General features: G+C 39.6%; 1 protein-coding gene across 10 annotated transcripts in view; it reads right to left on the bottom strand.

Annotated features, from left to right (window-relative positions):
- TAF2 (TATA-box binding protein associated factor 2) overlaps positions 1-27,240 on the bottom strand; it is a 107,160-nt gene that overhangs the window by 77,414 nt on the left and 2,506 nt on the right. For 7 of the 10 annotated variants that reach the window (XM_073999352.1, XM_065519560.1, XM_065519561.1 and 4 more), the window contains 3 exons: positions 16,243-16,403; positions 4,145-4,263; positions 1,749-1,890 (listed from right to left, as the gene is read on the bottom strand). In XM_073999352.1, the coding sequence (XP_073855453.1) occupies positions 1,749-1,890; positions 4,145-4,263; positions 16,243-16,403 (422 nt within the window). Of the gene's footprint in view, positions 1-1,748; positions 1,891-4,144; positions 4,264-14,633; positions 14,796-14,890; positions 14,967-16,242; positions 16,404-27,240 lie in introns of those variants that run through there. The other 3 variants (XM_065519562.2, XM_045398629.3, XM_073999354.1) reach the window with 3 other exon arrangements.

A 27,240-nucleotide genomic window follows, 5' to 3' on the forward strand; every position in this document is an offset into this window, starting at 1 on the left:
TAGCATTTCTAGAAAATGAACAAACAAAACCTTTAGCTATTTGGCTACTGAAGCTTTTTACTGTACAACCTAAAAAAAATCTGATAAAATAAAATCTGTTTCCAAATACTATTTGGCAACATTAAAAAAAAAATTATGTGTTACCATCAGTTCAAACCCTAAAAAGAGTTAAGCAATTCTTAGTTTCCAATGTTTTAAAAAATAATTTTAACTTGTATATGCACATTAGTCAGTTTTTATGCAGCATTCATTTCTAGAAACTAAAAAAGGCTTACAGTAAAAAGTTTTATAAAACATAACGAATATTCAGAATTTATTTGATTAAATTATAAAACTGCTTTTTTGAAGTATGTAACGCATTGTATAAATTCAAACTGAGTGCTGGTAAAGCCAGATATAAAATTTATAGTCAGCTTTCATCAATTCGGGTAAGGTGTTATGTGACAGGGTAGGTACTTAGTATTGAGGCATAAAAGTGTATAAGACATTATACCTGGTTTAGAGGAGTTATTATAATAATCTGAGGAGAGGCTGGGCGCAGTGGCTGACGCCTGTAATCCCAGCACTATGGGAGGCTGAGGCCAGTGCATTACCTGAGGTCAGGAGTTTGAAACCAGCCTGGCCAACATGGTGAAACCTGTCTCTACTAAAAATGCAAAAATCAGCCAGGAATGATGCATCTGCTTGTAATCCCAGCTACTCCAGAGGCTGAGGCAGGAGGATCACTTGAACCTGGAAGGTGGAGGCTGTATGAGCCGAGATTGCGCCACTGCACTCCAGCCTGTGCGACAGGCTGTCTCTACTAAAGACATGAGGAAACCCCGTCTCTACTAAAAATACAATAATTAGCCAGGTGTGGTTGCACATGCCTGTAGTCCCAGCTACTTGGGAAGCTAGGCAGGAGAATCACTGCAATCCAGGAGGTGGGGGTTGCAGTGAGCCAAGATTATGCCACTGTACTCCAGCCTGGCCAACAGAATGAGACTCTGTTTCAAAAAATAAATAAATAAATAAATAAGCAGAGTTGAGAAGTAGAATGTGAAGTGGGGAAGTAGAGAATGAAAGCAGGTGAGAGGAGGTCTCTGTAATGCTTGTAATATTGTGTCTAAGTGTAAATTATGTGGGCTTGTTCACTTGTGAAAATTCATCAAAGTTTACATTCTGTGCAATTTTCTATATGTATGTTTTACTTCAATATAAAGTTTTTAAAAAAGAAGGAATCAAGTGAGATGATTATTTTAGAACGGTAAACATGAAAATGAGAGAGAATAAGGGAGATGTAACATTAAGGAGGGCTGGGTGCCGTGGCTCATGCCTGTAATCCCAGCACTTTGGGAGGCCAAGGTGGGCGGATCACTTGAGGTCAGGAGTTAAAGGCCAGCCTAGCCAACATGGTGAAATCCCATCTCTACTAAAAATATAAAAAATTAGGCAGGTGTAGTGGTGACTACCTGTAATACCAGCTACTTGGGAGGCTGAGGCATGAGAATCACTTGAACCTAGGAGGTAGAGGTTGCAGTGAGCAGAGATAGCACCCCAGCGCACCCCAACAAGGGTGACAGAGCAAGACTGTCTCAAAAAAAAAAATTTTTTTTAGGAGGAATGACTAACAAAGTAATTTGAAAGAACTCTGAATTTGGGAGGGAATAAAACTAGTATTTCTTGTTTTACACCAAATGTATGCCTTGCTTATACATAAAAAATGCAATTTAAAAATTAATTGAAATATTTAAGAATCTATAATCTACCTTGTAGAATTTTGATACCCACAAGAGAAAACATGAGCACCTCTCTCTGCCATACTTCCCTCTACACTGGGTACCACAAAATGAAGACCTCCTTTGGGCTGATCCAGAGAAAAATTGATGTGTATCTTCAGGACCTTTAACTCTGCAACAAATAAACATACACACACATTGATACATAAATAAGTACAGTGGTCTATATAATAAAGACAAAGATTTAATGCTGAACATGAAATGGAATTGAGGACTGAGATTTATATGAAAAACCACACTACTTACCCTAGTTTAGACTTTTACCATATGTCTGCCTATATTAACTCAACAGGCTGCTACTATTGGTATTTCTACCTCCAATCAATTATAACTATTGCTTGTATTATTTTCCCAAAATACACCTTTGGTTACGCCATATCCTCCTCTCAACATTTCTGACAATGTACAATGCCTAAAAAGTCCAAAACTCCCACACTGCACACTTACACCTTCCAAATCCAATCCCAAACTTACTGATACAGTTTGGCTCTGTGTTCCCACCCAAATCTTGTAGCTCCCATAACTCCCACATGGTATGGGAGGGACCCGGTAGGAGGTAATTGAATCACGGGGGCAAGTCTTTCCCGTGCTATTCTCACGATAGTGAATAAGTGTCACAAGATCTGATGGTTTTCAAAATGGGAGTTTCCCTGCACAAGCTCTCTCTCTCTTTTTGCTGGCCACCATCTGCAGAAGACATGACTTGCTCCTACTTGCCTTCTGCCAAGATTGTGAGGTCTCCCCAGCCATGCGGAACTGTAAGTTCATTAAACCTCTTTTTCTTCCTAGTCTGAGGTATGTCTTTTATCAGCAGCATGAAAACGGACTAACACACTTACTTTTCAAGTTCTTTCTCCTATTACATTCTCCTGCAAAATTAACCCTAGGTGACTTTGGGGAGTACAAGGATGAGAGGTAGAGTAGGGAACACTACTCGAGAATTTGCATTATTATCATGTATTTTGTTACGCTTGATTTCTTCACTGTAAACTGCATTGCTTTTGTAAGATTCTAATTTCCCTCCAAGCATTACAATCATATGCACTATCTCCAAACACTAAAAAGGCAATGACGACTTCCACGTCTGTCCCCTAAATTAGGGTAAGTTCCTCCACAAACCCTATCCCACCCCCAGCACCCACAACATAAAGCAATAAACAAAACAAGAAGTCTTTTACTTCCTTATCTTGATTTTTATAAGGCTAAATAAGCAAGGCAGAAGCTAATGTACAATATTACAGTGGCTAAAACTTTATACAAGACACAAAGAAGGTTTAAAAAGTCTGCAGACTGAGTATCAGGAACCCTGTGTTTTAACTCCACCAATAATTTGCTAAGTGAAGTTCAGCAGGTTACTCACTCTCATTAGACTTCAGATTACTCTTCTGTAAAAAGAAGGAATTGAACCAGATTTTTCAGGATCTTTCCTGCTACAAAATGCTATAATTCTAAACTAATTTGATATTGTGCGGGTTCTCAAATCTTGACAAATGGTTCTATCTACATGATTTTTTAAAAATATTTTTCACCGCCAGGTGCAGTGGCTCACCCCTGTAATCCCAGCACTTTGGGAGGCCAAAGCGGACGGATCACCTGAGGTGAGGAGTTCGAGACTAGTCTGGCCAACATGGTAAAACCCCGTCTCCTCTAAAAATACAAAAATTAGCCAGGCGTGGTGGCAGGAGCCTGTAATCCCAGTTACTCAGTGGCTGCGGCAGGAGAATCGCTTGAACTTGGGAGGCGGAGGTTGCAGTGAGCCAAGATTGCACCATTACACTCCACCCTGGGTGAGGAGAGCAAAACTCCGTCTCAAAAAAAAAAAAAAATTTTTTTTTGCTTTAAAAAACGGTGAAATAAATTGCTTTTTTCACAGCTCTGAACTGATATTATCCTGTTAGCCAGTGATCCTTAAAAAGAAAAAGGGCTTCCAACCCATTCTGTATATTTCAACTGGTTAATTTACAATTTTGACATCATTGGTGTTTGTTTTTTTTTTATTAGACGGAGTCTCACTCTGTTGCACAGGCTTGAGTGCAGGGGTGTGATCTCAGCTTACTGCAATCTCCACCTCCTGGGTTCAAGCAATTCTCCTGCCTCAGCCTCCTGAGTAGCTGGGATTACAGGCGCCCACCACCATGCCTGGCTAATTTTTGTATTTTTAGTAGAGACGGGGTTTTGCCACGTTGGCGAGGCTGGTCTTGAACTCCTAATCTTAGGTGATCTGCCCACCTTGGCCTCCCAAAGTGCTGGGATTACAGGTATGAGGCACCGTGCCTGGCCAGCATCATTAGTCTTCATGTAAAATTCTCTAGTCTCTGAATCTAACATGATTTTAGTATACAGTCAATATATTCTTGGTGCTTTACCATCAACGTGTTTCCACAGCTCTGATGGAACCTTAATGCAAAGTTCTCCATTTCCTGCATCAGGGTCCACCGCACTAACTGCAGCTGCATAAGCATTGGAAAAATAATTGAGGTTTCTCCTGGGGAAAAAAAAGAGCCAACTTTTAATAATAAGATAATAAGACATATATCTTACCAAGCATTTTCTTTTTCCTTTTTTTTTTTTGAGATGAAGTCTCACTCTGTTACCCAGGCCAGAGTTCAGTGGCACCATCTCAACTCACTGCAACCTCCACCTCCCAGGTTCAAGCATTCTCGTCCCTCAGCCTCCCGAGTAGCTGGGATTACAGGCACCCACCACCACAACCGGCTAATTTTTGTATTTTTAGTAGAGATGGTGTTTCACCATGTTGGTCAGGCTGGTCTCGAACTCTTAACCTCTAGTGACCCATTCTCCTTGGCCTCCCAAAGTGCCTCTGATTACAGGCATGAGCCACCACACCCAGCCTCTGAGCATTTTCTTAAATATCAGTTGATACCAATTGTTTGTAAGCATTTTATCTTCTTATATAATTCCTAAAAACACTCTTTAGCCAAGTAATGGTTTGTTCTACTCACCATGTCAAAAACTATTAAACTATGAATACAACAGAATATATGTTCTACTCACCAAGTTACATGACTATTACTATGACTATCACATTCTTTGTTAATTTTGGAATGCCAAAGCCACTATACTATTTTGATATAAATGTAAAGAATACGTGAAGAATTGAATAATTATTCCCTATCAATCTGGCAAAAAAATTGAATGGATTCAACAAGCTTTATAATTTGACAAAAATTAAGACGTCGAAAACAAATCAGGATGGGACTCAATTCCTCACAATGTAATAGCACCTACCTCCACCCATTAGTGCATCACAATGTAAGCTTAATGAAGCAGAGAATTTTCAGCAGACTCACTGTTATATTCACTATGTCAGGAGAGACTACTACATAAATATTTGTTCCACAGTTATCTGACCTTATTTCCCATTTGATGAAAACAATACGATGAAGTCTTACGGAAATGTGAAAATGTTGTTCTCAACTGGTTTTTAAACTGTACCCCATAAAAGCAACTTATATGTGTATATATACACATATTACATTTCCTCGCTGAAATTAGTTAAAAAAAATACAAAAGAAATGAAAGACAGAAAAAAGATATGGAATGGGAAGGGCAAGAATACAAGATGAAATACACAAACACCATGAGCCACATCCTTATTGTACACCTTTGTGTCTGCCATCCTGTCATTAGGTGTAGCCACAAGGTGAAATTAGTGACATTCCCATAGCTTAATAATTTTTTCATCTAGTTAAAAGACAAGTTTGAGCTGGGCACGGTGGCTCACGCCTATAATCCCAGCACTTTGGGAGGCAGAGGTGGTGAGTCACCTGAGGCCAGGAGTTCGAGTCCAGCCCAGCCAATATGACAAAACCCTGTCACTACTAAAAATACAAAAATTAGCCAGGCATGGTGGTGCATGCCTGTAATCCCAGTTACTCGGGAGGCTGAGGCACGAGACTCGCTGGAGCCCAGGAGGCAGAAGTTGCAGTGAGCTGAGACTGCACCACTCCACTCCAACCTGGGCAACAGAGTGAGACTCTGTCTCAAAAAAATTAAAAAATAAAAATAAAAAGACAAGTTCCAAATACTCTACGGAATAATCAAAGGAAAAATAAAATGGGAAAAGCCATTAAAGAAACATTAAGGCTATAGACTCTTAACTTGACAGAGGTCATTCCTTCTCCATCTTCATCCATCTCTCTACCAATTAGAAAGGATATAACATAACTATGGCTTTAACAACTATTCAAGGTAACAACTACAAAGCATAGAGTTCTGAAAGTGAAAAGACTTCTCAATATATTTTAATAATTTATTTCTGTTAAGTAAATATTGTTGACAATGAACACTGACATTCCAAAAATGTTCAGAGCATCTTCACCAGTAGATCTCATCTCAAGAAACCAGTTTCTTTGCTCATCCATAAGCAGCAACCCCTCCATCCATTAAAGTTGTATCATAAGATTGCAGCAATTCAGTCTTCCCTTCAGGCTCCACTTCTAATTCTAGTTTCATTGCTATTTCTACCACAACTGCAGTTACTTCCTTCTCTAAATCCCTCAAAGTCATCCATGAGGTTTGGAAGCTACTTCTTCCAAACATGTTGATGTTTTGATCTCCTCCCTAAATCATCAATGTCCTTAATGGCATCTAGAATGGTGAATCCTTTTCAGGGTTTCAACTGACTTTGTCCAGATGCCTCAGAGGAATCACTACCTATGGCAGCTATAGCCTTATGAAATGCATTTCTTAAATAATAAGACTTGAAAGTAGAAATTACTCCTTAATCTACAGGCTGCAGAATAGATGTTACGTTAGCACACATAAAAACAGTATTACTCTCCTAGTACATCTCCATCAGAGCTCTTGGGTAACCAGGTGTCTTGTCAATAAGCAGTACCATATTAAAAGGACTCTTGTTCTGACCAGAAATCTCAAGTGGGCTTAAAATATTCAATTCAGTAAGCCATACTGTGAACACCTGTTGTCATCCAGGCTTTGTTGCTTCATTTACAGAGAACAGGCAGAATAGATTTAGCATAATTGTTAAGGGCTGCAGGATATTTTGGAATGGTAAATGAGCATTGGCTTTAACTTAAAAGTCCCCAGCTGCATTAGCCCCTAATAAAAGAGTCAGCCTGTCCTTTGAAGCCAGGCACTGACTTCTTTTTAGCTGGGAAAGTTCTAGATAGCATCTTCTTCTAGTAGAAGGTTGTTTCATCTACATTGAAAATCTGTTGCTTAGTGTAGCAACCTTCATCAAAAACCTTAGCTAAATCTTCTAGATAACTTGCTGTAGCTTCTATATCAGCACTTGTTGCTTCACCTTGCACTTTCATGTTATGGACAAAGTTTCTTTTCTTAAACCTCATGAACCAGCCTCTCCTAGCTTCAAAATGTTCTTCTGCAGCTTCCTCACCTCTCAGCATTCACAGAACTGAAGAGAGTTAGGGTCTTGCTCTGGATTAGGCTTGGCCTTAAGGGATGGTGTGGCTGTTTGATCTTCTATCCAGATCTTTAAAACCTTCTCCACATCAGCAATAAGGCTGTTCCATTTTCTTATCATTTGTGTATTCATTGGAGCAGTACTTTTAACTTCCTTTAAGAACTTTTCCTTTGCAGTCACAACTTAGCTAACTGGCGCCAAGAGGCCCAGCTTTTGGCCTTCCTCCCTAAGCTTCACCATTTCTATAGCTTTTGGTTCAAGGTGAGAGATATGAGGCTCTTCCTTTCACTTGCATGTTCAGAGGCCATTGTAGGGTTATTAATTGACCTAATTTCAATATTGTGTGTCTCAGCAAATAGGGAGGCCCGAGGAGGGGGACAGAGACAGGGAACAGCTGGTCCACAGAGTAGTCAGAACACACACAATGTTTATCATTTAAGTTTGCCATCTGATACGGATGCCATGTGTGGCATCCCCAAAACAATTACAATTGTAATATCAAAGATCTCTGATCACAGATTACCTTAACAGATATAATAATGAAAAAGTTTGAAATATTGCAAGAATTACAAAAATGTGACATGGAGACATGAAATGAGCATGTGTTGTTGGAAAAACGGCACTGATAAACTTTCTTGATGCAAGGTTATCACAAACCTTCAATTTGTGAAAAAACGGTATCTGCGAGGCACAATAGAGCAAAGCACAATAAAAGGAGGTACACCTGTGGGGTTTTTTTAAATTATCATACAAAAAAAAAACAAACCTTTTCTGGGGGTCTACAGTTGTATAAAATTCAACATATGTACAGATTCAGTTAACCACCAAAATCAGGATATAGAACAGTTCTGTCATCCCCAAAAAGTCCCTTATGCTATCCTTTTGTCAAATAAATGGAATCACATAGAATGCTACCTTTTGAGACTGGCTTGTGTCACTAGGTTTTTGAAATTCATCCAAGTTGTTACATATATTAATAATTTGATCCTTTTGCCATTGAGTGGTATTATATTGTAGAGACTGTAGCAGTTTGTTGATCCATTGACCAGCTGAAGGGCATTTAGGTTATTTTCCGCTTTGGAAGTATGAAATAAAACTGTTATGAACACTTGTGTACAGGTTTTTGTGTGAATATAAGCTTCATCTCTGTAGTACAAATACCTAACAGTGGGACTACTGAGTCATATGGTAAACACATTTAACTTTCTAAAAATCTACAAAACTCTCAGAAGAGTAGTACCATTCTTCATTGCTAGCAGCAAGATCTGAACGTGCCAGTTGCTCCAAATCCTTGTCAGCACTTAACGCACGCACCATCTAATTTAACGACTGTTTTATCTACAGAGTATAATTTATTTTCAATAAAATTTCAAAAACATAAAATTTGATGATTGTAAAACCTGTACTCCCCCCCAAGTTATCAGGGAAATGCAAAAATAAAATAACTATTATATAAAAAGAAAGCCAGATTTAAACATTACATATTAGAGTTATTAGTTTTTTTATGGGAAATTATTTTCATTTAATCTCCTCATTTCCTGAGAAAAGGTGAAGTGGTCCAAATAAAATGAGTTATTATAAATGGAATCAACTGGGAAGTCAGTCTCAAATAATCTGATGGTTTACATTTCAATATACAAATCAAATGTTTTCTTTCATAACTTCACAGAAGTCAAAAATTACAGTATAAAATTATAATGTGTTTTCAATCTTCAGAATAATAATGACTACAAAGTATTTAATATGTCCTTGCCCTATAACCCCTACCATCCCTATCTCTCAATCCTCCTTACAGGAATGCAACTTAAAGAGAAGAAACGCTATAGATATTGAAAAATTAGTAAATTAAGGGAATAGATATAATTTTCTCTAAGAATTTTAAATATCCATATTAAATTAATATAATCTGATAATCCTTTATCAAATAAAGAACATTTGCCTCTTAAAACTATAGGTGCAGATTTTATAAAACTTCAGTTTCAATTATTTGTAAACTTTCCCTCTATTTAAAAATTTTTTTATAGAAGTAAACTTTTATGGAAGTAAATCAGAAAGCTACATATACCCTAGCAAACAGCTCGATACATTTTCACAAACTGAAAAATGCAAGTAATAAGCCAAAACCACAATGAATAAGGATGACTCTAAAAATAAGCAAAACAAAATTTAACCTGGAACCGTGACATAAGACTGCTGAGTGAAAAATCTACCTTACCAGGTTTTCCTATGAAAAAACCTAAGGGTTTCACTGCTTACAAGTTCAAATTTGATCCAACTACTAATGCAACTTTTTTTTTTTTTTTTTAATTTAGAGAGTTTATGTGAGCCAAAGTGACAACAGCTGCTCAGAAGACTTACCCAAGTAACCTTGGATATGACCTCCATTTAAATTCTGTTGCATCCAAGTTTTTAAAGACAAAAAAGAGGGACAGGAAGTGGGTTGACACAAAACAGTCTGTCAGGGATTCTCACGGGTTTAAAGAAATAACATTGATTAGTGATTGGTTACACATTTTTAAGCTATAGGGTCTGGGTTATAGTATCCTATGTGACACTGTTAGGTTAACTAACTACCTGGGCCATAACAAGAAGTTTCAAGGCATGAATAGATAGCTCAAGGCAGGAAGCAGAATGTGATTGCTGCCTCATTTTTTTTTTTTTAATTTCAATAGCTTTTTGTGTACAAGTGGTTTTTGGTTACATAGATGAATTATACAAAGGAAAGTCTGAGATTTTAGTGTACCTGTTGCCCAAGTAGTGTACATTGTACCCAATATGTCATTTTAAAAATCTCTCCCTCCTCCCTGCTTCTGAGTCTCCAATATCCAGATATATCACTCTGTATGTCTTCACATACCCATAGCTTAGTCTCGAATACTCTGATGGTTTAGATTTCAACATACAAATAAAAAATGAGAACATATGGTATTTGATTTTCCATTTCCGAGTTACTTCACTCAGAATAGTGGCCTCCAGTTCCAGCCATGTTGCTACAAAAGACATTTCATTACTTTTTTATGGCTGAGTAGTATCCCATGGGGGGTGTGTGTGTGTGTGTGTGTATGTATATATGTGTGTATGTGTGTGTCTATATATGTGGTGTGTGTGTATGTATACACATGTGTATACACACCACATTTCCTTTATCCACTCATCAGTTAATGTGGACTTAGACTGGTTCCATATCTTTGCAATTGTGAATCGTGCTGCAATAAACATAGACATGTAGATGTCTTTTTTGACATAGGGACTTATTTTCCTTTGAATAGATAGCCAGTAGTGAGAACGCTAGATCAAATGGTAGATCTACTTGAACTCTCCGTACTGTTTTCCACACAGGTTGTACTCATTTACACTCTCACCAGCAGTGTATAAGCATTCCCTTTTCATCATATCCATGCCAACATCTATGGGTTTTTTTCTTTGTTTTTTCTTTTTCATAATGGCCATTCTGGCTGGGATAAGGGGTATGTCATTGTGGTTTTAATTTGCATTTCCCTGATCATTAGTGATGTTGAGAATTTTTTTAATATGTGTTGGCTATTTGTATATCTTCTTTTAACAAAAGTCTATTCATGTTGCTTTAATGTGTTTTATCTGATATAAAAGAACAGCTACTCCTGCTTGTTTTTGGTTTCTATTTGCATGGTATATGTTTTTCCACCCCTTTACCGTGAGTCTGCAAGAATCCTTGTGGGTGTTAGGTGATTCTCTTGAGGACAGTGGATATTTGGTTTGTGATTTTTAATTCTAAAACAACTTTTAAAAGGCGAATGAGTTTCAAGCTACTAGAAATACTTTATCTAGATAAAGGACAAAATGGATCTACTGAAATGTATATACTGATCTAGTCCAAATAGGAAGAACCATATCTAGAGTTCAGGGATTACCACATTTAAGAAAACACAGTATCAAATCTGAGATTATCCAGAGAAGGACAAAGAGGATGGAAATAAATTGAGAAAGAGTTTCTAACATGAGGAATGGTTGAGAATAATCTCAATAATTCTGTAGCCTGAAGAAAAGAAAACTTAGGGGAAAGGTATTTATTTAGTTAGGATTAAGTTTGTGACTATTAAGACAAAACAAACTGTAGCTCAATGTAATAAAGAACTTTCCAGCATTTAGAAATAATGAAAGGGGTGCTTTAAAAAATAATGAGGACCAGGCATGGTGGCTCACACCTGTAACTGCGGCACTTTGGGAGACCAAGGCAGAAGGACCACTTGAGGCCAGGAGTTCAAAACCAGTTTAGGCAACATAGTGAGACCATGCATCCAGTAAATAATAAAAAAAAAAATTAATTAACCAAACGTGGTGGCGGGCACATATTGTCCCAGCTACTTGAGAAGCTAAGGCAGAGGATGGCTTGAGTGCAGGAGTTCAAGGCTGTAGTAAGCTATGATCGCACCACTGCATTCCAGCCTGGGTGACAGAGCAAGGCTCTGTCTTTAAAAATATAAAAATAAAAAAATTAAGAAAAATACATTATGAGCCCTGCCGAACTGGAAGTATTCAAGCAGAAAATGAAATATAGTAAGGCTTCATGTTGAATTTTAGACTAAATGAACTCTAATGTCCCTCCAACTCTAAGATAACTTAATTCTAATACTAATAAACCAACTGGCAGTGCATCATTGTAGCTGAGTTAAAATATTGATATTACTTAACCATAATCAATAAGGGAATTACCAATTTATATTACATGACATTAATGAAATAATGTTAAAGCTCCATGTAGAAGTCTGCATTAAAATATAGAATCTACAAAATATTAAAAAAACCAAACCCAGCAATTTAAAAAAAAAATTATAACTGGATAATTACTTTATTTATATACTAAAATAGGTAATTTCATTTCCGCTGCCACTCCTTGGTGGAAATTAAACTCATTTTTGACACTGAAAAGTTGGGACATTTCAAGTAAAATAAAAAGGGGCTTCTCGGCTGGACGTGGTGGCTCACGCCTGTAATCCCAGCACTTTGGGAGGCTGAGGCGGGCAGATCATGAGGTCAGGAGTTCGAGACCAGCCTGGCCAATGGGCTGAAACCCTGTCTCTACCAAAAATACAAAAACAAAAACAAAAAACAAACAAAAAATTAGCTGGGTGTGCTGGCACGCACCCGTAGTACCAGCTACTAGGGAAGCTGAGGCAGGAGAATCGCTTGAATCCAGGAGGCGGAAGTTGCAGTGAGCCGAGATTGTGCCACTGCATTCCAGCCTGGACAACAGAACAAGACTCTGTCTTAAAAAACAAACAAACAAACAAAAAAAAAAAAGGTTGGGGGCTTCTCAAAGTGGAAAAGCCTGGCCAGATGCAGTGGCTCACGCCTGTAATCCCAGAACTTTGGGAAGCCAAGGCAAGCAGATCACAAGGTCACAAGTTCGAGATCAACCTGACCAACATGGTGAAACCCTGTCTCTACTAAAAATACAAAAATTAGCCAGGTGTGGTAGCACGCGCCTATAATCCCAGTTACTCAGGAGGGTGAGGCAGGAGAATCACTTGAACCTAGAGGCGAAGGTTGCAGTGAGCAGAGATAGCACCATCGCACTCCAGCTTGGACGATAGAGCGAGACTTGGTCTTAAATAAAAAAAGAAAAAGAAAAAGAAAAAGTGGCAAAGCCTATCTAGGAATAAAACAAAGAGGAAAAAGAGCTATCAGTCACGGTAGGTTAAAGTCTCCCTGACAAAGTCTACATTTAACTTTTTCTAAGAAAAGAGAAGTACAGCAAAAACAAAAACACTGAAGCGCTGTAGCTCCTGTGGAGACAATCTACAATCTATCTACAATCCATAAGATTCACACACAAAATATATGTAGGAAAATTTCAAGTGCTGAATTATTTTACTGAGAAACTGTAAAGCAAAAAGACAGCTGCTTATACATATTACATAACCAATATGTTTTTAAATTGTTAGTATACGTAATGTAACATGTCAGCTAACAGTTGGATAAAATAGAAATGCCTTTCAGCCTCTTATTCAAATGTTTCTTTTCCTTACATTCCCCTACAGTTCAAAGGAGCTGAATCTCAACCATTGTAAACACACTCTTTCAATCAAAAATAGGGAGGGCATGGCACCTTAACTTTAAAATAATAAAATGTGATTAAATAGTATAGTACATTACTTCTCTCAGTGTTAAGACATACTTGTATGTAAAATCAATGGTAAAATCAAATTTACTCCTGAATTTGAAGTTTCACTTTTAATTTCAAAACTGCTATATTTAATTTCTGTTTTAGCTTTATTGGTTCATTAAAGAAGGAAAGTTATTTCAGAAATAAGTAACAGAAGCATCTAGGAGCATGCTAAAGGCCTTAGCTATCTGCCTTTCCCAAAGTTCTCTTTAAAAGTAACGTCTTTCACAGGTCTTTTTCACATCTAACTGCCAATAAACATAATATTTCTTCTGAATAATTGGTGTGTTTTTGTCATGTCTTATGAATCTTAAAAACCCTCTTTGCTATGGCAATCAGAAATATAAGACACAAATCTGCAGTTTTCCTCTAGGAATTGTGCAGTAACTTAATAGTGAATATCCACCACCATCCTATACTTGCTTACCCTTCATGCTAATTTCATTAGCTACTTTCTAAAACTTATGTCTAATAAAACTCTAAAATCAATTTCTTTTTGAATAATTCAGAGGATAAACAGAAGCAAAAATACGAAAATCACCTCTCTTAAAGAGTAATAAAGATTCTAAAGCTAAGCAAAAAAGCAGGGATAGTCACGCATACTAGTCAATTCTTAGTCAAGCATTTACTAAGTGGCCATGGCCAACAGAGCTATGGTTCTAGTTGAATGAAAAATTTTAAATACATTCCATCTTTCCCAATTTCCTAGCCTAACCTTTGAAAAGATTCTCTTTTAGAACTTCCTCTTCATTCTTTAAATTATAAATATATACAGGTCTGTGGCATGTTAGGAACCAGGCCACACAGCAGGAGGTGAGTAGCGGGTGAGCAAGCATTACCTTCTGAGCTCTGCCTCCTGTCGGATCACCAGCAGCACCAGATTCTCATAGGAGCCCAAACTCTATTGTGAACTGCACATGCAAGAGATATAGGTCACACGCTACTTATGAGAATCTAATGCCTGATGATCTCAGGTGGAAGTTTCATCCAAAACGCCCTCTGCCCCCTGGTCCGTGGAAAAACTGTCTTCCACGAAACCACTGACTTAAAACACTAAAAGTAATGAGGCATCTTCCATTATCGCTAGAGAAAAAATTTAGGGAATATCACTAGAGAAAAATTTTAGGGAAAATGTTTAGGGAATATCATCAAAATAAAAAGAGCAAAGTAAAGCTTGCTTCCTTAACAGACCAAGAGTCCTGTCATTACACTTAACAGATTATCTTGAGACCTGGGCAGCAACAACAAATTATTAGTAAAAAAGATGTAAAGACACTGTGTTTTGTGACCGACAAACAGGTACCTTGCCCTATTATCAAATGCAGAGTTCTAGGCTGGATAGGGTGGATATTTTGACCTTCCGGCAAGGTAAATGGTCCTCTATCTGCTCTTCATCAGGTGATCTTTCCATTTATTAGTGGTGTATACTAACCTCCTCAAAGGCAGAAGTTTTTGTTTTTGTTTTCTGGGGGAAAAGGGATGCAGATAATTTTGTAATAAGTCTTTTTATGTCAGATCTACAAATGTGGCTTTAAAAGCAATGTAATTTCAACAACTCACCTTTGTGAAATGGAAAGTTACAGGAGTAAATCAGGGATTCCCTGAATTTTTCCAATCCCATTTGTGTATCTCCTCTCTAAATGTGAAAGATTTTAAACCAATGATTATTGGGACCATAAATACGTCTAAAAACAAGCCGCCCTTGTAAACCTTTGCAATTCCTTATGGCAGTGGTTCTCAAGTTTTGGTCTGTATCAGAATTACCTGGCAAGCTTGTTAAAACACAAACTGTAGGAGCCTATCCACAATTTCTGATTCAGGTCTAGGGTATTGTTTGAGAACTGGTCAGTCGAACAAGTTCCCAGTTGATGCTTGTCTGGGAATCACACTTTAAGAACTGCTGCCTTAAGGCATTATACATCTAGACTAGTTAAAACATCATCTCGACTAAAAAGTTTATGATAAAGTTTTGGCATCCTACCCCTAAACACAAGGAATCACAGAAATAACATAACCCAATGTTATCAAAGCTTTGAAAAAGTAAGTGTCCTCACATGTATTGATAGTATTTAAATTTATGCTAATTTAAATTACTAGGGCACAATCAGGTAAAATACTGAAAAGAGCCATTAGAAATGACAAGTAAAATAATCAAAGGGAAAAAATTTGTATGTGCCAAAACATTCACTCACCACTTACGACTGCAAAATGCCAAACAACTGGAGAATAATTATACAAACTATAGTACACTGAGCAAATGGAGTATTATTTAACCATAAAGATGACAAAAAATGAAGCACACACACACAGAAAATGGAAACAAACTATGAAATACAAAAAGTAGAACATAAAACTGATAACAGCAATACATATTTAATGATAAAAACTAGAAGTAGCCTCAACAGATGTAGTATTTATTTAAGGTGAAGAAATAAGCTACTTTAGACCTAATATAAGATAGTTTAAGGCAGTCAATTTCATTAGCTACTTTCTAAAACTTTTCAATAGAATATTTCACAGAATATTTTGAAGTAGCCTCTGGTCTACAGATTACAGTGACCATCTAACCCACTGAAAATTACTTTCAATATTTATGAAGTAAATAGTTAAGAAAAACGGTAAAAGTAATTAAAAAAAAAAAAAAAAACTAAGAAAATCTACTTACAGTTCCCAGATAATACTTCCTTAGAATTTTAACATGCAGAAGGGAAACTTAGTAACTACGTTGGGCACAGCTAGCAAAATCACTTGAACCAAATGTACAGAGTGGTAAAACAGATCAAAAAGATTGGGATTCAAAGCCTAATAACAATGTTAAAAAAAAAAAAATACTTCGAGAAAAACTAATCCAATCATTAAAAACATTTTTTCAAAACTGTTAAAAATAATGACTTTTAAAGTGCATAACTTACTGTTTTGATTCACTGTGACAAACTTCCAAGGTTGGGTCATTATAAATAAAGGCAGCCTCTAAATCATTGATCCTTACTCGGTATATTCTACACTGTTTACTGTTCAACTTGATTCTATTCAAGTTTGCAACTGTGGGAAATACAGTCAGTTCCACAAATCCCTGCAAAGATAGAGAATAACAACTTCATTACAAAGACTGGTATGTTTCAGAATATATTTCTTTTATTTTTACCACTTACACACATATTACACTCCAGACACAAAATCCCAAATAGCTACATACATATGTATGCTCTCCAAGTATCTTACTTTCAAACATGATTGTCCTAGTGACTGAATGGGTGTGAATTATGTATACTTTATCATCCTGGTGGTTCATATTCACGATTAGTGAAAATTAGGCAGTCAGAAAAAAGTAAAAGGGCTCGCTACTCTCAAAAACCAGAATTTTTAAACAGACTAGGATCTAAAAAGGGAAGAAAAAAAAATGACAGAGCAGAAAGAGAATCAAAACCAGAAGGTTGATGAGTGAAAGAACATGTCACAAAAAAGGGGTAAAAAATGATACCACTGAAAGCAACAAGTATGAGTTTCTGCTCATGAGTAAATTAGGACACGTAAAATGGCAAGAGCTACAAAAGATACCAAGGCAAGTAGGAAAAATCTGCTGCTATATTCAGGAGCGGCAGATACGTCACAGTGTTCGATCACTTCCTATCAAGTCGTCCAGAGGCCGTATGTAGTTCGACCATGTTAGCTGTCAGAGGCCGTATGTAGTTCTACTGTGTTAGCTGTATGTTAGCAATGTCTCTTGTCCAACACATGAAAAACAGTTAAATACAGACTGTTCACCACCCTCTTGTATTGAATCAATGCGAAAGACGAACAGATTAAACACGGAATATATGTTCATTGATTTTAATATCTTGGGTTGAAAACTGATATACTCAAACATAAAACAAGGGAGGGCATGAAATTGCAGTATTTCAGGGGCTCCAAAGTGAACAGAAAAATTTCAGAGGCTATAACAGAAATATTTAAGAGAAAATTCAGATAGCAACCATAGAGGACTAGATTATAATGGCTGCTACCATGTACCAGACATTACACTAGATACTTTCCTATGTTCCCTCTAATCCTAATACCAACTCTAAGAGACTACTTTATACTTTTTACAAAGAAGCTACAAATATTACTGTAAAGTGTTTTAAAAAGTTAACTTTTTACAGATAAGATAACAAAGGCAAAAAAAAATTAGGTCAGTAATAAGTAGGGAATAGAGATTCAAACACAACTAAATAATTCCAAACAAATCCCACTATGCCATAATGCCTCTGGGTACAAGGGTTTTAAATAATATGCAAAGTTGTTTTTAGGTAACATTTAGCCCCAATTGCTCAAGAAAGCCTAGAGATTCTGTAGCCCCTTTGTTCTCAATTCCCAAGTAAGAGGAGAGCCACACACTCTTAAATCAGAACAATCTGCACATATCTGTGAGTTAGAAACACAGAGAACAAAAGAGCAAAGTCCAAAATACAGTTGATGAAGATTTTGTGTTTAAAGGTGTAAACTATGAACAGCTGTAGGAAGGATGACCAGAATTCCTTTTAATTAGAATCTGTCATCCAATGACCATTCTAAATTTAAAAGAGTTTGGATCAGCTGAAAGATAAGAATTAGAACCAAGACAACTACAAAACAAAAGATTAAAGAAAGTACTGTCAATTGCTACTTGGGTGAGACATAAGAACAGCATCTGGCTTTCTAAACTCTGGTAACAATAATAGAATGATGAAATGTAATTCAGGAAGATAGGAAAAGCCCAGTCTCCTTGCACCATCAGGCCTCTGCCACCGCCTAGGGCTCTAACCTACACCTGCCCGAAACATTCAGACCCATTAACCTCTACAAGTCTTCAATCTCTGCTGCCCTTAGCCACTGGCATAACTGCAAGCCCCTCAGGTCGTCTAGCCTCTCACTCCTTGCTTCTTGCTCTCTCCCCACCACTTTACAGATAACCATCCTCCTGGAGCCCACATTCCATTTTAAACATTCCCTTTGCGCCTTTCAACCTTTTCTAAAACTCCCTTTCTGCCCTCTTGCCTTAAATGAAATGGCTCCTGAATCCTCCTAGACAAGAAGTTACTTACTCTCCCACTCACTATAAATGAGGGTAGTGGAAAATAGGCATTCTCCTAGTTTCCACAACTACTTCCAGGCCATTTATAGGATTTTATTTAACGTACACTATAAGGTTAAGGACAGTGTGGTGTCACCGTTAAAAGCAGGTGTTTTGGAGGTAGACTCCCTGTATAGAAATCCTAGCTCTACCACTTAGTAACTGTATGATCTTGGGCTAGTGACTCCAGCTCACTGTGCCTCAGTTTCTTCATAAAAAATAATGACATTACTGGCCTATTAGTGTTATTATGACAACCGAACAGCCAGGCATGGGCTCACTCCTGTAATCCTAGCACTTTGGGAGGCTGAGGCAGGAGGATTGCTTGAGTCCAGGAGTTCAGAACCAGCCTGGTCAATATAGCAAGACCCTATCTCTACAAACTACTAAAAAATTAGCCAGGCATGGTGGCTGCAGTTCCAGCTACTGGGGAGGCTGAGGTAGAAGGATTGCTTGAGCCTGGGAGGTTGAGGCTGCAGCGAGTCGTGATTGCGACACGGGTGACAGAGCAAGATCACATCTCAAAAACAAAACAAAACAAAAACAAAGACAACTGAAAAACTTACTACATGGAAAACACTTAAAATTATAGTTGGCATCTAGTATATGCTTAATAAATGCTTTTGTTATTCTTTTCTGTTTATCCTTTGTGTTCATGCTCTACAGGTACACTATCCTCTATGCTTCTTCATTAATGTCTATGAAATTCCCCAACATTTGCTGAAGGCTCATACTCTTTTTTTTTCTTTTCAGAGACAAGGTCTTGTTCTGTCACCCAGGCTGGAGTGCGGTGTAGCAATCATGGCACACTACAGCCTCAACCTCCCAGGCTCAAGTGATCCTCTCACCTCAGCCTCCAGAATAGCTGGGGACTACAGGCATGCACTACTACTTCTGGTTAATTAAAAATTTTTTTCTCTAGAGATGGGTCTTATCATGTTGCCCAAGCTGGTCTGGAACTTCTGGCCTCAAGGACCCTCCTATCTCAGCCTCCCAGAGCACTGGGATTACAGGTATAAATACTGCACCTGGTCACATACTCTTCTTTTGTAACACACGTCTCCCATCACTCTAAGTGACTTGAATATAGATGTGTCTGATCCAACCAATAAAACTGCCTCAAAGTTCTCTGACCTCAATTCCTACAATCTTCACTTCCATCCAGGAAGAATCAAGATCACACTCTGAAAAGCACTTCATCACTGCTTAGAACTGCTCTGATGCTGACATGAACTCAAATGTCCACAATGCCTCTCCTCACCCTTCTCATTACTTCTCTACCAGTCCTCCTGTTCAACTGCCTGAAATCCTCCTGTCCTTGACTTCTTCCAGTTTCTCACCACAATCTTCCTGGCACTCCCTTCACCCTAAATCCTTAAATTCAACCACTCCTCTGCCAACTACCAATTATCTTGCCCCTCTGTTTCATGTATCCATCTTTCCCTTCTGTTTAAGAATGATATATCCGGCCGGGCGCGGTGGCTCAAGCCTGTAATCCCAGCACTTTGGGAGGCCGAGACGGGCGGATCACGAGGTCAGGAGATTGAGACCATCCTGGCTAACACCGTGAAACCCCGTCTCTACTAAAAAATACAAAAAACTAGCCGGGCGAGGTGGCAGGCGCCTGTAGTCCCAGCTACTTGGGAGGCTGAGGCAGGAGAATGGCGTAAACCCGGGAGGCGGAGCTTGCAGTGAGCTGAGATCCGGCCACTGTACTCCAGCCTGGGCGACAGAGCGAGACTCCGTCTCAAAAAAAAAAAAAAAAAAAAGAATGATACATCCAAAGGTCCTTCAGCAGCCACTCCCCACAGTATCCTCAGAAATATCAGTTTGTCTCTCTCCTATAATTACAATCTTTCCTTTCTGTAGAATGTTTTTCCTATGCCTATAAATATGTTCAAGACTCAAGGTTTTAAAAGTCTTTAGATCTATGCTACCCTCAAATGAATGTTTTGCCATCTTTCTCTCATACCTTCAAAAGAGAAATTCTTGAAAAAGTAGAATGTGTTCACTGTTCCAACTCTCTCTTCCATTCAGTACAATATGACTTACGCAGTCATCATTCCACTGAAGTTACCTGATATGGTCTGGCTGTGTCCCCACCCAAATCTCATCTTGAATTCTCATGTGTTGTGGGTGAGACATGGTGAGGGGTAACTGAATCATGAGGGTCAGTCTTTCCGTGCTGTTCTCGTAAAGTGAATAAATCTCATGAAATCTGACAGTTTGAAAAACGGGAATTTTTCTGCACAAGCTCTTTTTGCCTGCCGCCATCCATGTAAGAGATGACTTGCTCCTCCTTGCCTTCTGCCATGATTGTGAGGCTTCCCCAGCCACGTGGAACTGTAAGATCTCCATTAAACCTATTTCCTTTGTAAACTGCCCAGTCTCAGGTACGTCTTTACCAGCAGCATGAAAATGAACCAATACAGTAAACTGCTACCAGTAGAGTGGGGTGCTGCTAAAAAGTTACCTGAAAATGTGGAAGCAACTTTGGAACTGGGTAACAGGCAGAGGCTGGAACAGTTTGGAGGGCTCAGAAGAAGACAAGAAAATACGGGAAAGTTTGGAACTTCCTAGAGACTTGTTGAATGGCTTTGACCAAAATGCTGATAGTGATATGGACAATAAGGTCCAGGCTGAGGTGGTCTCAGATGGAGATGAGGAACTTGTTGGGAACTAAAGCAAAGGTGACTCTTGTTATTTTTAGCATAGAGACTGGCAGTATTTTGCCCTGCCCTAGAGATCTGTGGAACTTTGAACTTGCGAAAGATGATTTAGGGTATCTGGTAGAAGAAATGTCTAAGCAGCAAAGCATTCAAGAGGTGACTTGGGTACTGTTAAAGGCATTCCATTTTATAATGAAAGTACAGCATAAAAGTGTGGAAAATTTCCAGCCTGACAATGATAGAAAAGAAAATCCCGACTGGGGATGGTGGCTCACACCTGTAATCCCAGGACATTTGGAGGCCAAGGCAGGTGGATCACGAGGTCAGGAGCTCAAGACCAGCCTGGCCAAGATGATGAAACCCCATCTCTACTAAAAACACAAAAAATTAGCTTGGCATGGTGGTGGGCGCCTGTAATCCCAGCTACTCAGGAGGCTGAGATAGAGAATTGCTTGAACCCGGGAGGCGGAGGTTGCAGCAAGCTGAGATCGAGCCACTGCACTCCCAGCCTGGGGAACAAAGCGAGACTCCGTCTCAAAAAAAAAAAAAAAAAAAAAAAGAAAATCCCATTTTCTGAGGAGAAATCCAAGCCGGCTATAGAAATTTGCATAAGTAATTGGGAGCTAAATGTTAATCCCCAAGAAAATGAGGAAAATGATGTCTCCAGGGCACATCAGAGGTCTTCACACAGCCCCTCCCATCATAGACCGGGAGGCCTAGGAGGAAAAAGTGGTTTTGTGGGCCAGGCCCGGGGTCCCCACGCTGTGTGCAGCCTAGGGACTTGGTGCCCTGCATCCTAGCCACTCCAGTCAGGGCTGAAAGGGGCCAACTTAGAGCTTGAGCCGTAGGTTCAGAGGGTACAAGCCTCAAGTCTTGGCAGCTTCCATGTAGTGGTGAGCCTGTGAGTACAAAAAAGTCAAGAATTGAGGTTTGGGAACCTCCATCTAGATTTCAGAAGATGTATGGAAACGCCTGGATGCCCAGGCAGAAATTTGCTGCAGGGGAAGGATCCTCACGGAGAACCTCTCCTAGGCCAGTGCAGAAGAGATATGTGGTGTCAGAGCCCCCACAGGGTCCCTACTGAGGCACCGCCTAGTGGAGCTGTGAGAAGACGGCCACCATCCTCCAGACCCCAGAATGGTCTGCTGACAACATGCACCGTGCACCTGGAAAACCTGCAGACACTCAATGACATCCAGTCACGGGAGCGGGAGGCTGCAACCTGCAAAGTCACAGGGGCAGAGCTGCCCAAAACTATGGGAACCTACCTCTTACATCAGCATGACCTGGATGTGACATAGAGTCAACGGAGATCATTTTGGAGCTTTAAGATTTGACTGCCGTGCTCGATCTCAGACTTGCATGGGGCCTGTAGCCCCCTTGTTTTGGCTAATTTCTGCCATTTGGAATGGCTGTAGTCACCCATTGCCTGTACTCTCATTGTATCTAGGAAGTAACTAACTTGCTTTTGATTTTACAGGGTCATAGGCAGAAGGGACTTGCCTTGTCTCGGATAAGACTTTGGACTGTGGACTTTTGAGTTAATGCTAAAATGAGTTAAGATTTTGGGGGACTTTGGGAAGGAATGATTGGTTTTGAAATGTGAGGACGTAAGAACTGGGAGGGGCCAGGGGCACAATGATACAATTTGGCTGTGTCCCCACCCAAATCTCATCTTGAATTTCCATGTGTTGTGGGAGGGACCCAGTGGGAGGTAACTGAATCATGGGGGCAAGTCTTTCCTGCGCTGTTCTCATGATCATAAGTCTCACGAGATCTGACGGTTTGTTTGTTTGTTGTTGAGATAAAGTCTCGCTCTGTCACCCAGGCTGGAGTGCAATGGCACGATCTTGGCTCACTGCAACCTCCATCTCCCAGGTTCAAGAGATTCTCCGGTCTCAGCCTCCCAAGCAGCTGGGATTACAGGCACCCACCATCAGGCCCGGCTAATTTTTGTATTTTTGTAGAGATGGGGTTTCACCACGTTGGCCAAGCTGGTCTTGAACTCCTGACCTCAGGGGATCCGCCCATCTCGGCCTCCCAAAGCACTGCGATTACAGGCGTGAGCCACTGCGCCTGGCAATCTGATGGTTTTAAAAACAGGAGTTTTTCCAAATACCACATGTTCTCACTCATAAGTGGGAATTGAATAACGAGAACACATGGACACAGGGAGGGGAACATCAAACACCAGGGCCTGTTGGGGGGTGGGTGACTACGGGAGGGATAACATTAGAAAAAATACCTAATGTAGGTGACAAGTTTATGGGTGCAGCTAATTACCAGGGCACGTGTATACCTATGTAGCAAAACTGCACGATCTGCACATGTAACCCAGAACTTAAAGTATAATTAAAAAACAAACAAAAAGCAACAACAACAACAAAAAAAACCGGGAGTTTTTCTGCACAAGCTCTCTTTTTGCCTGCTGCCATCCATGTAAGAGGTGGCTTGCTACTCCTTGCGTTCTGCCATGATTGTGAGGCGTCCCCAGCCACATGGAACTATGAGTTCTCCACTAAACTGCTTTCCTTTGTAAATTGCCCAGTTTCAGGTATGTCTTTATTAGCAGCATGAACATGGACTAATACATTACCCTTGCTGTGGTCACTAATGACCAAGAATTACTTTCAGTTTTCAAGTTTATATTTACTGTTTACATTTAAAATTAATAACCTTTTTTTTTTTTTTTTTTTTTTGAGATGGAGCTTCACTCTTGTTGCCCAGGCTGGAGTGCAGTGGTGCAATTTCGGCTCACTGGAACCTCTACCTCCTGGGTTCAAGCGACTCTCCTGCCTCAGCCTCCCGAGTAGCTGGGATTACAGGCGTCTGCCACCACACACAGCTAATTTTTTTGTATTCTTAGTAGAGGTGGGGTTTCACCATGTTGGCCAGTCTGGTTTCAAACTCCTCACCTCATGATCCACCGGCCTCGGCCTCCCAAAGTGCTGGGATTACAGGTATGAGCCACCACGCCCAGCCTCCTCCTTCTTAAAATATGTTTTTCAGCCAGGTGCAGTGGCTCACACCTGTAATCCCAGCACTTTGGAAAGCCGAAGTAGGGTGGATCGCTTGAGCCCAGGAGTTTGAGACCAGCCTAAGCAAAATGGCAAAACTCCATCTCTACAAAAAATACAAAAATTAGCCAGGCTGGTGGTATGTGCCTGTGGTCCCAGCTAGTCAGGAGGCTGAGGTAGGATAAGCACCTGAGGCCAGGGAGGTTGAGGCTGCAGTGAGCTGTGACTGCACCACTGTACTCCAGCCTAGGCGACAGTGAGATCCTGTCTCAAAAAAAAGGTTTTCGCTGGTTTCTACAGGCCAAGTGTCAGTTTTCTCAAATATCATATTCTTCAGATATTTCTACCTGATGCTCACTTCCTGCTAGATACTCTAAGTGAGCTTTTCCACACCCTTTATGAACAATTGTATATCAAAGGCTCCCAAATCTCTCTCACCATCCTTTATCTGCACAGACATGTAGCCAACTACCCACTATTCATCTCAATAACCCCACAGTGCATGAAATGTAACATTTTCTAATCTGACCTATGAATCTTTCCTCTCAAACCTGCTGCCCTTCCCTTCCATACACAGAGTAACCATTTGTTTAAACTTATGCATTTTATCTTGTACTCTATCACACAGAAGTAGATGGCATGATCAATTGCTGAAGGCTCAGTTACAGCAACAACTGAGAAACCTCCCACGGGATGCTGCCTTAAATTAGTGGACAATATATAGGATTATCTCTCCTAGCCAAAACAGAACTGAGAACCAAAGGTTGAAAGTTGGAGTGACTACTCTCACTATTACACCAAAAAGGTCATGGAAGGAATTTTCTTGGTTTTTTTTGGGACAGAGTTTTGTCTTGTTGCCCAGGCTGGAGTGCAATGGCACAATCTTGGCTCACTGCAACCTCTGCCTCCCGTGTTCAAGTGATTCTCCTGCCTCAGCCTCCCAAGTAGCTGGGATTACAGGTGCCTGCCACCATGCTCAGCTAATTTTATTTTTAGTGGAGATAGGGTTTCATTATGTTGCCCAGGCTGGTCTCAAACTCCTGACCTCGTGATGTGCCCGCGTCGGCCTCCCAAAGTGCTAGGATTACAAGCATGAGCCACTGCGTCTGGCCAATTTTTGTAATTTTAGTAGAGATGGGGTTTCACCATGTTGGTCAGACTGGTCTCGAACTCCTGACCTCAGGTGATCCACCCACCTCAGTCTCCCAAAGTGCTGGGATTACAGGTGTGAGCCACCGTGCCCAGCCATGGAAGGAATTTTTGCCTCCTGTCTCTGACCCTGGGTTCAGTGTGTTGAGAGGTCCTAGTGCCCAAGTGAAGAATGCATCCAGGAGGGCATATACTCATGATTCCATTCCATTGGAAGTTGAGGTTACCTCTTGGCCACCTTGAGCTCCTCATCCCAAAGAACCAAAAAGCAGCGAAAGGGGTCCTCTTCTGGCTGGAATGAATCATTTCAACTACCAAAGAGAAAATTAAAGCTTTGCTATACAATACGGACAAGAATCACATCTGAAATCTAGGGGATTTCCTGAGATGCCTCTCAGATCCCCCCTAACAGTCCTAGGCAACAGAAACTGCAACAACCCAATAAAGACATGAACAGCACTGAACGTCCTAAAGAAACAAGGGTCTAGGTCATCCCAATAGAAATGTCAGCAGAAGGAAAAGGAAACACCAAAGGAGTGGAGAAATAAAGCAGTGTATATCAGCTTCGGCCATGCTACCAGCTAAGGGAAGCAGGGACTGTTACAATTTAGTTTTATACTATTTCTTTCAACCACTTTTCTTTCCACTATCTTGCATAAAAGACGCTAGAGGTGACTAATATTTTAGGTGGGAACAGGGCTGAACTGTCATCTCTCACACTAACAGAATAGCTCAGGGGTTAGCAAACTCTCTCTTAAAGGGCCAGATAGAAATATTTTAGGCTTTGTGGGTCACACAGTCTGTCTCAGCTACTCACCTCTGCCAGTGTAGCTCCAAAACCTCCATAGTCAATATATAACTAAATGGGGATGGCTGTGTTCAGGTAACAGTTCACTTAAAAAATAAGTAGTCAGCCATTGCCAACTCTTTCAGTGGCTCATAGAACTTTGTAAGTTCCCCATGTTAGGAGCATTAGCTTTTCATCTCAATCAAAGACAATAGTGGATGTGTTGGGGTTAAAAAGATAGACTCTTCTGATTATTCTCCTTTTGCCCCTCCTGATCTGCTCTCTACGCTACTCAATACCCTAGGAGTTTCATTAACTGGGCTCTACCCCTCTAGATGAGTTGGTCCAACAGTTTCCACAGAAAGGAAACTGGAAAGCAGAAGGAAAGCAAGTTTATATTAATTACCCCAGATTCCTTTCTGCCAGGCTGCAGGTAAGCAGTAGCTTCATTCTTCTATTAAAAGACACAGTTCCTACAAGGTAACTCTTTCCATTACAGTAGGTTCTAGTAACTTCCCCTTCCCTTTGTTGTTTCAGGCCTGGAAGTGGCAACTGTTCCTCACTGTTAATAGCTCAGAGGGTTCCTCCACCTCATGTTGGTTTCTGTTAACTCTGTTCTAAATAGTCCATTCATTTCCCTCAATTAGCACATATATATATATATATATGTGTGTGTATATATATATATGTGTATATATATATGTGTATATATATGTGTATATATATATGTGTATATATATATGTGTATATATATATGTGTATATATATATGTGTATATATATATGTGTATATATATATGTGTGTGTATATATATGTGTGTGTGTGTATATATATATATGTATATATATATGCCATTTACTTCCTGCCAAGATCCTAACCCACACAACATCCAACCAAAGTTTCCAGTGGGAAACTTAAGTCATCCACAACCCCTTTATAGCAGTCCTGAAAAAGTCATGTGCAACTTCTGTCTATTGATTCCTGTGGAACAACACAGGTGGAAGGGGGAATGACAGATGTAAAGAAAGTGCATCGAACTCTTATCATTTGCCAACTTTATGCCCTTAAGAAAGTTACTTAACCTCCATTCTTTTAGCTGCCTCAATTATGCCTTAATCCTAATATGAGGATTAAAATATTATCTACCTCATAAGGTAATTATGAAGATTGAGTTAATACACATAAACCTTAGAAGA

Source organism: Macaca fascicularis, chromosome 8 (genome assembly GCF_037993035.2).
Source record: "Macaca fascicularis isolate 582-1 chromosome 8, T2T-MFA8v1.1".
Lineage (NCBI taxonomy): Eukaryota > Metazoa > Chordata > Mammalia > Primates > Cercopithecidae > Macaca > Macaca fascicularis.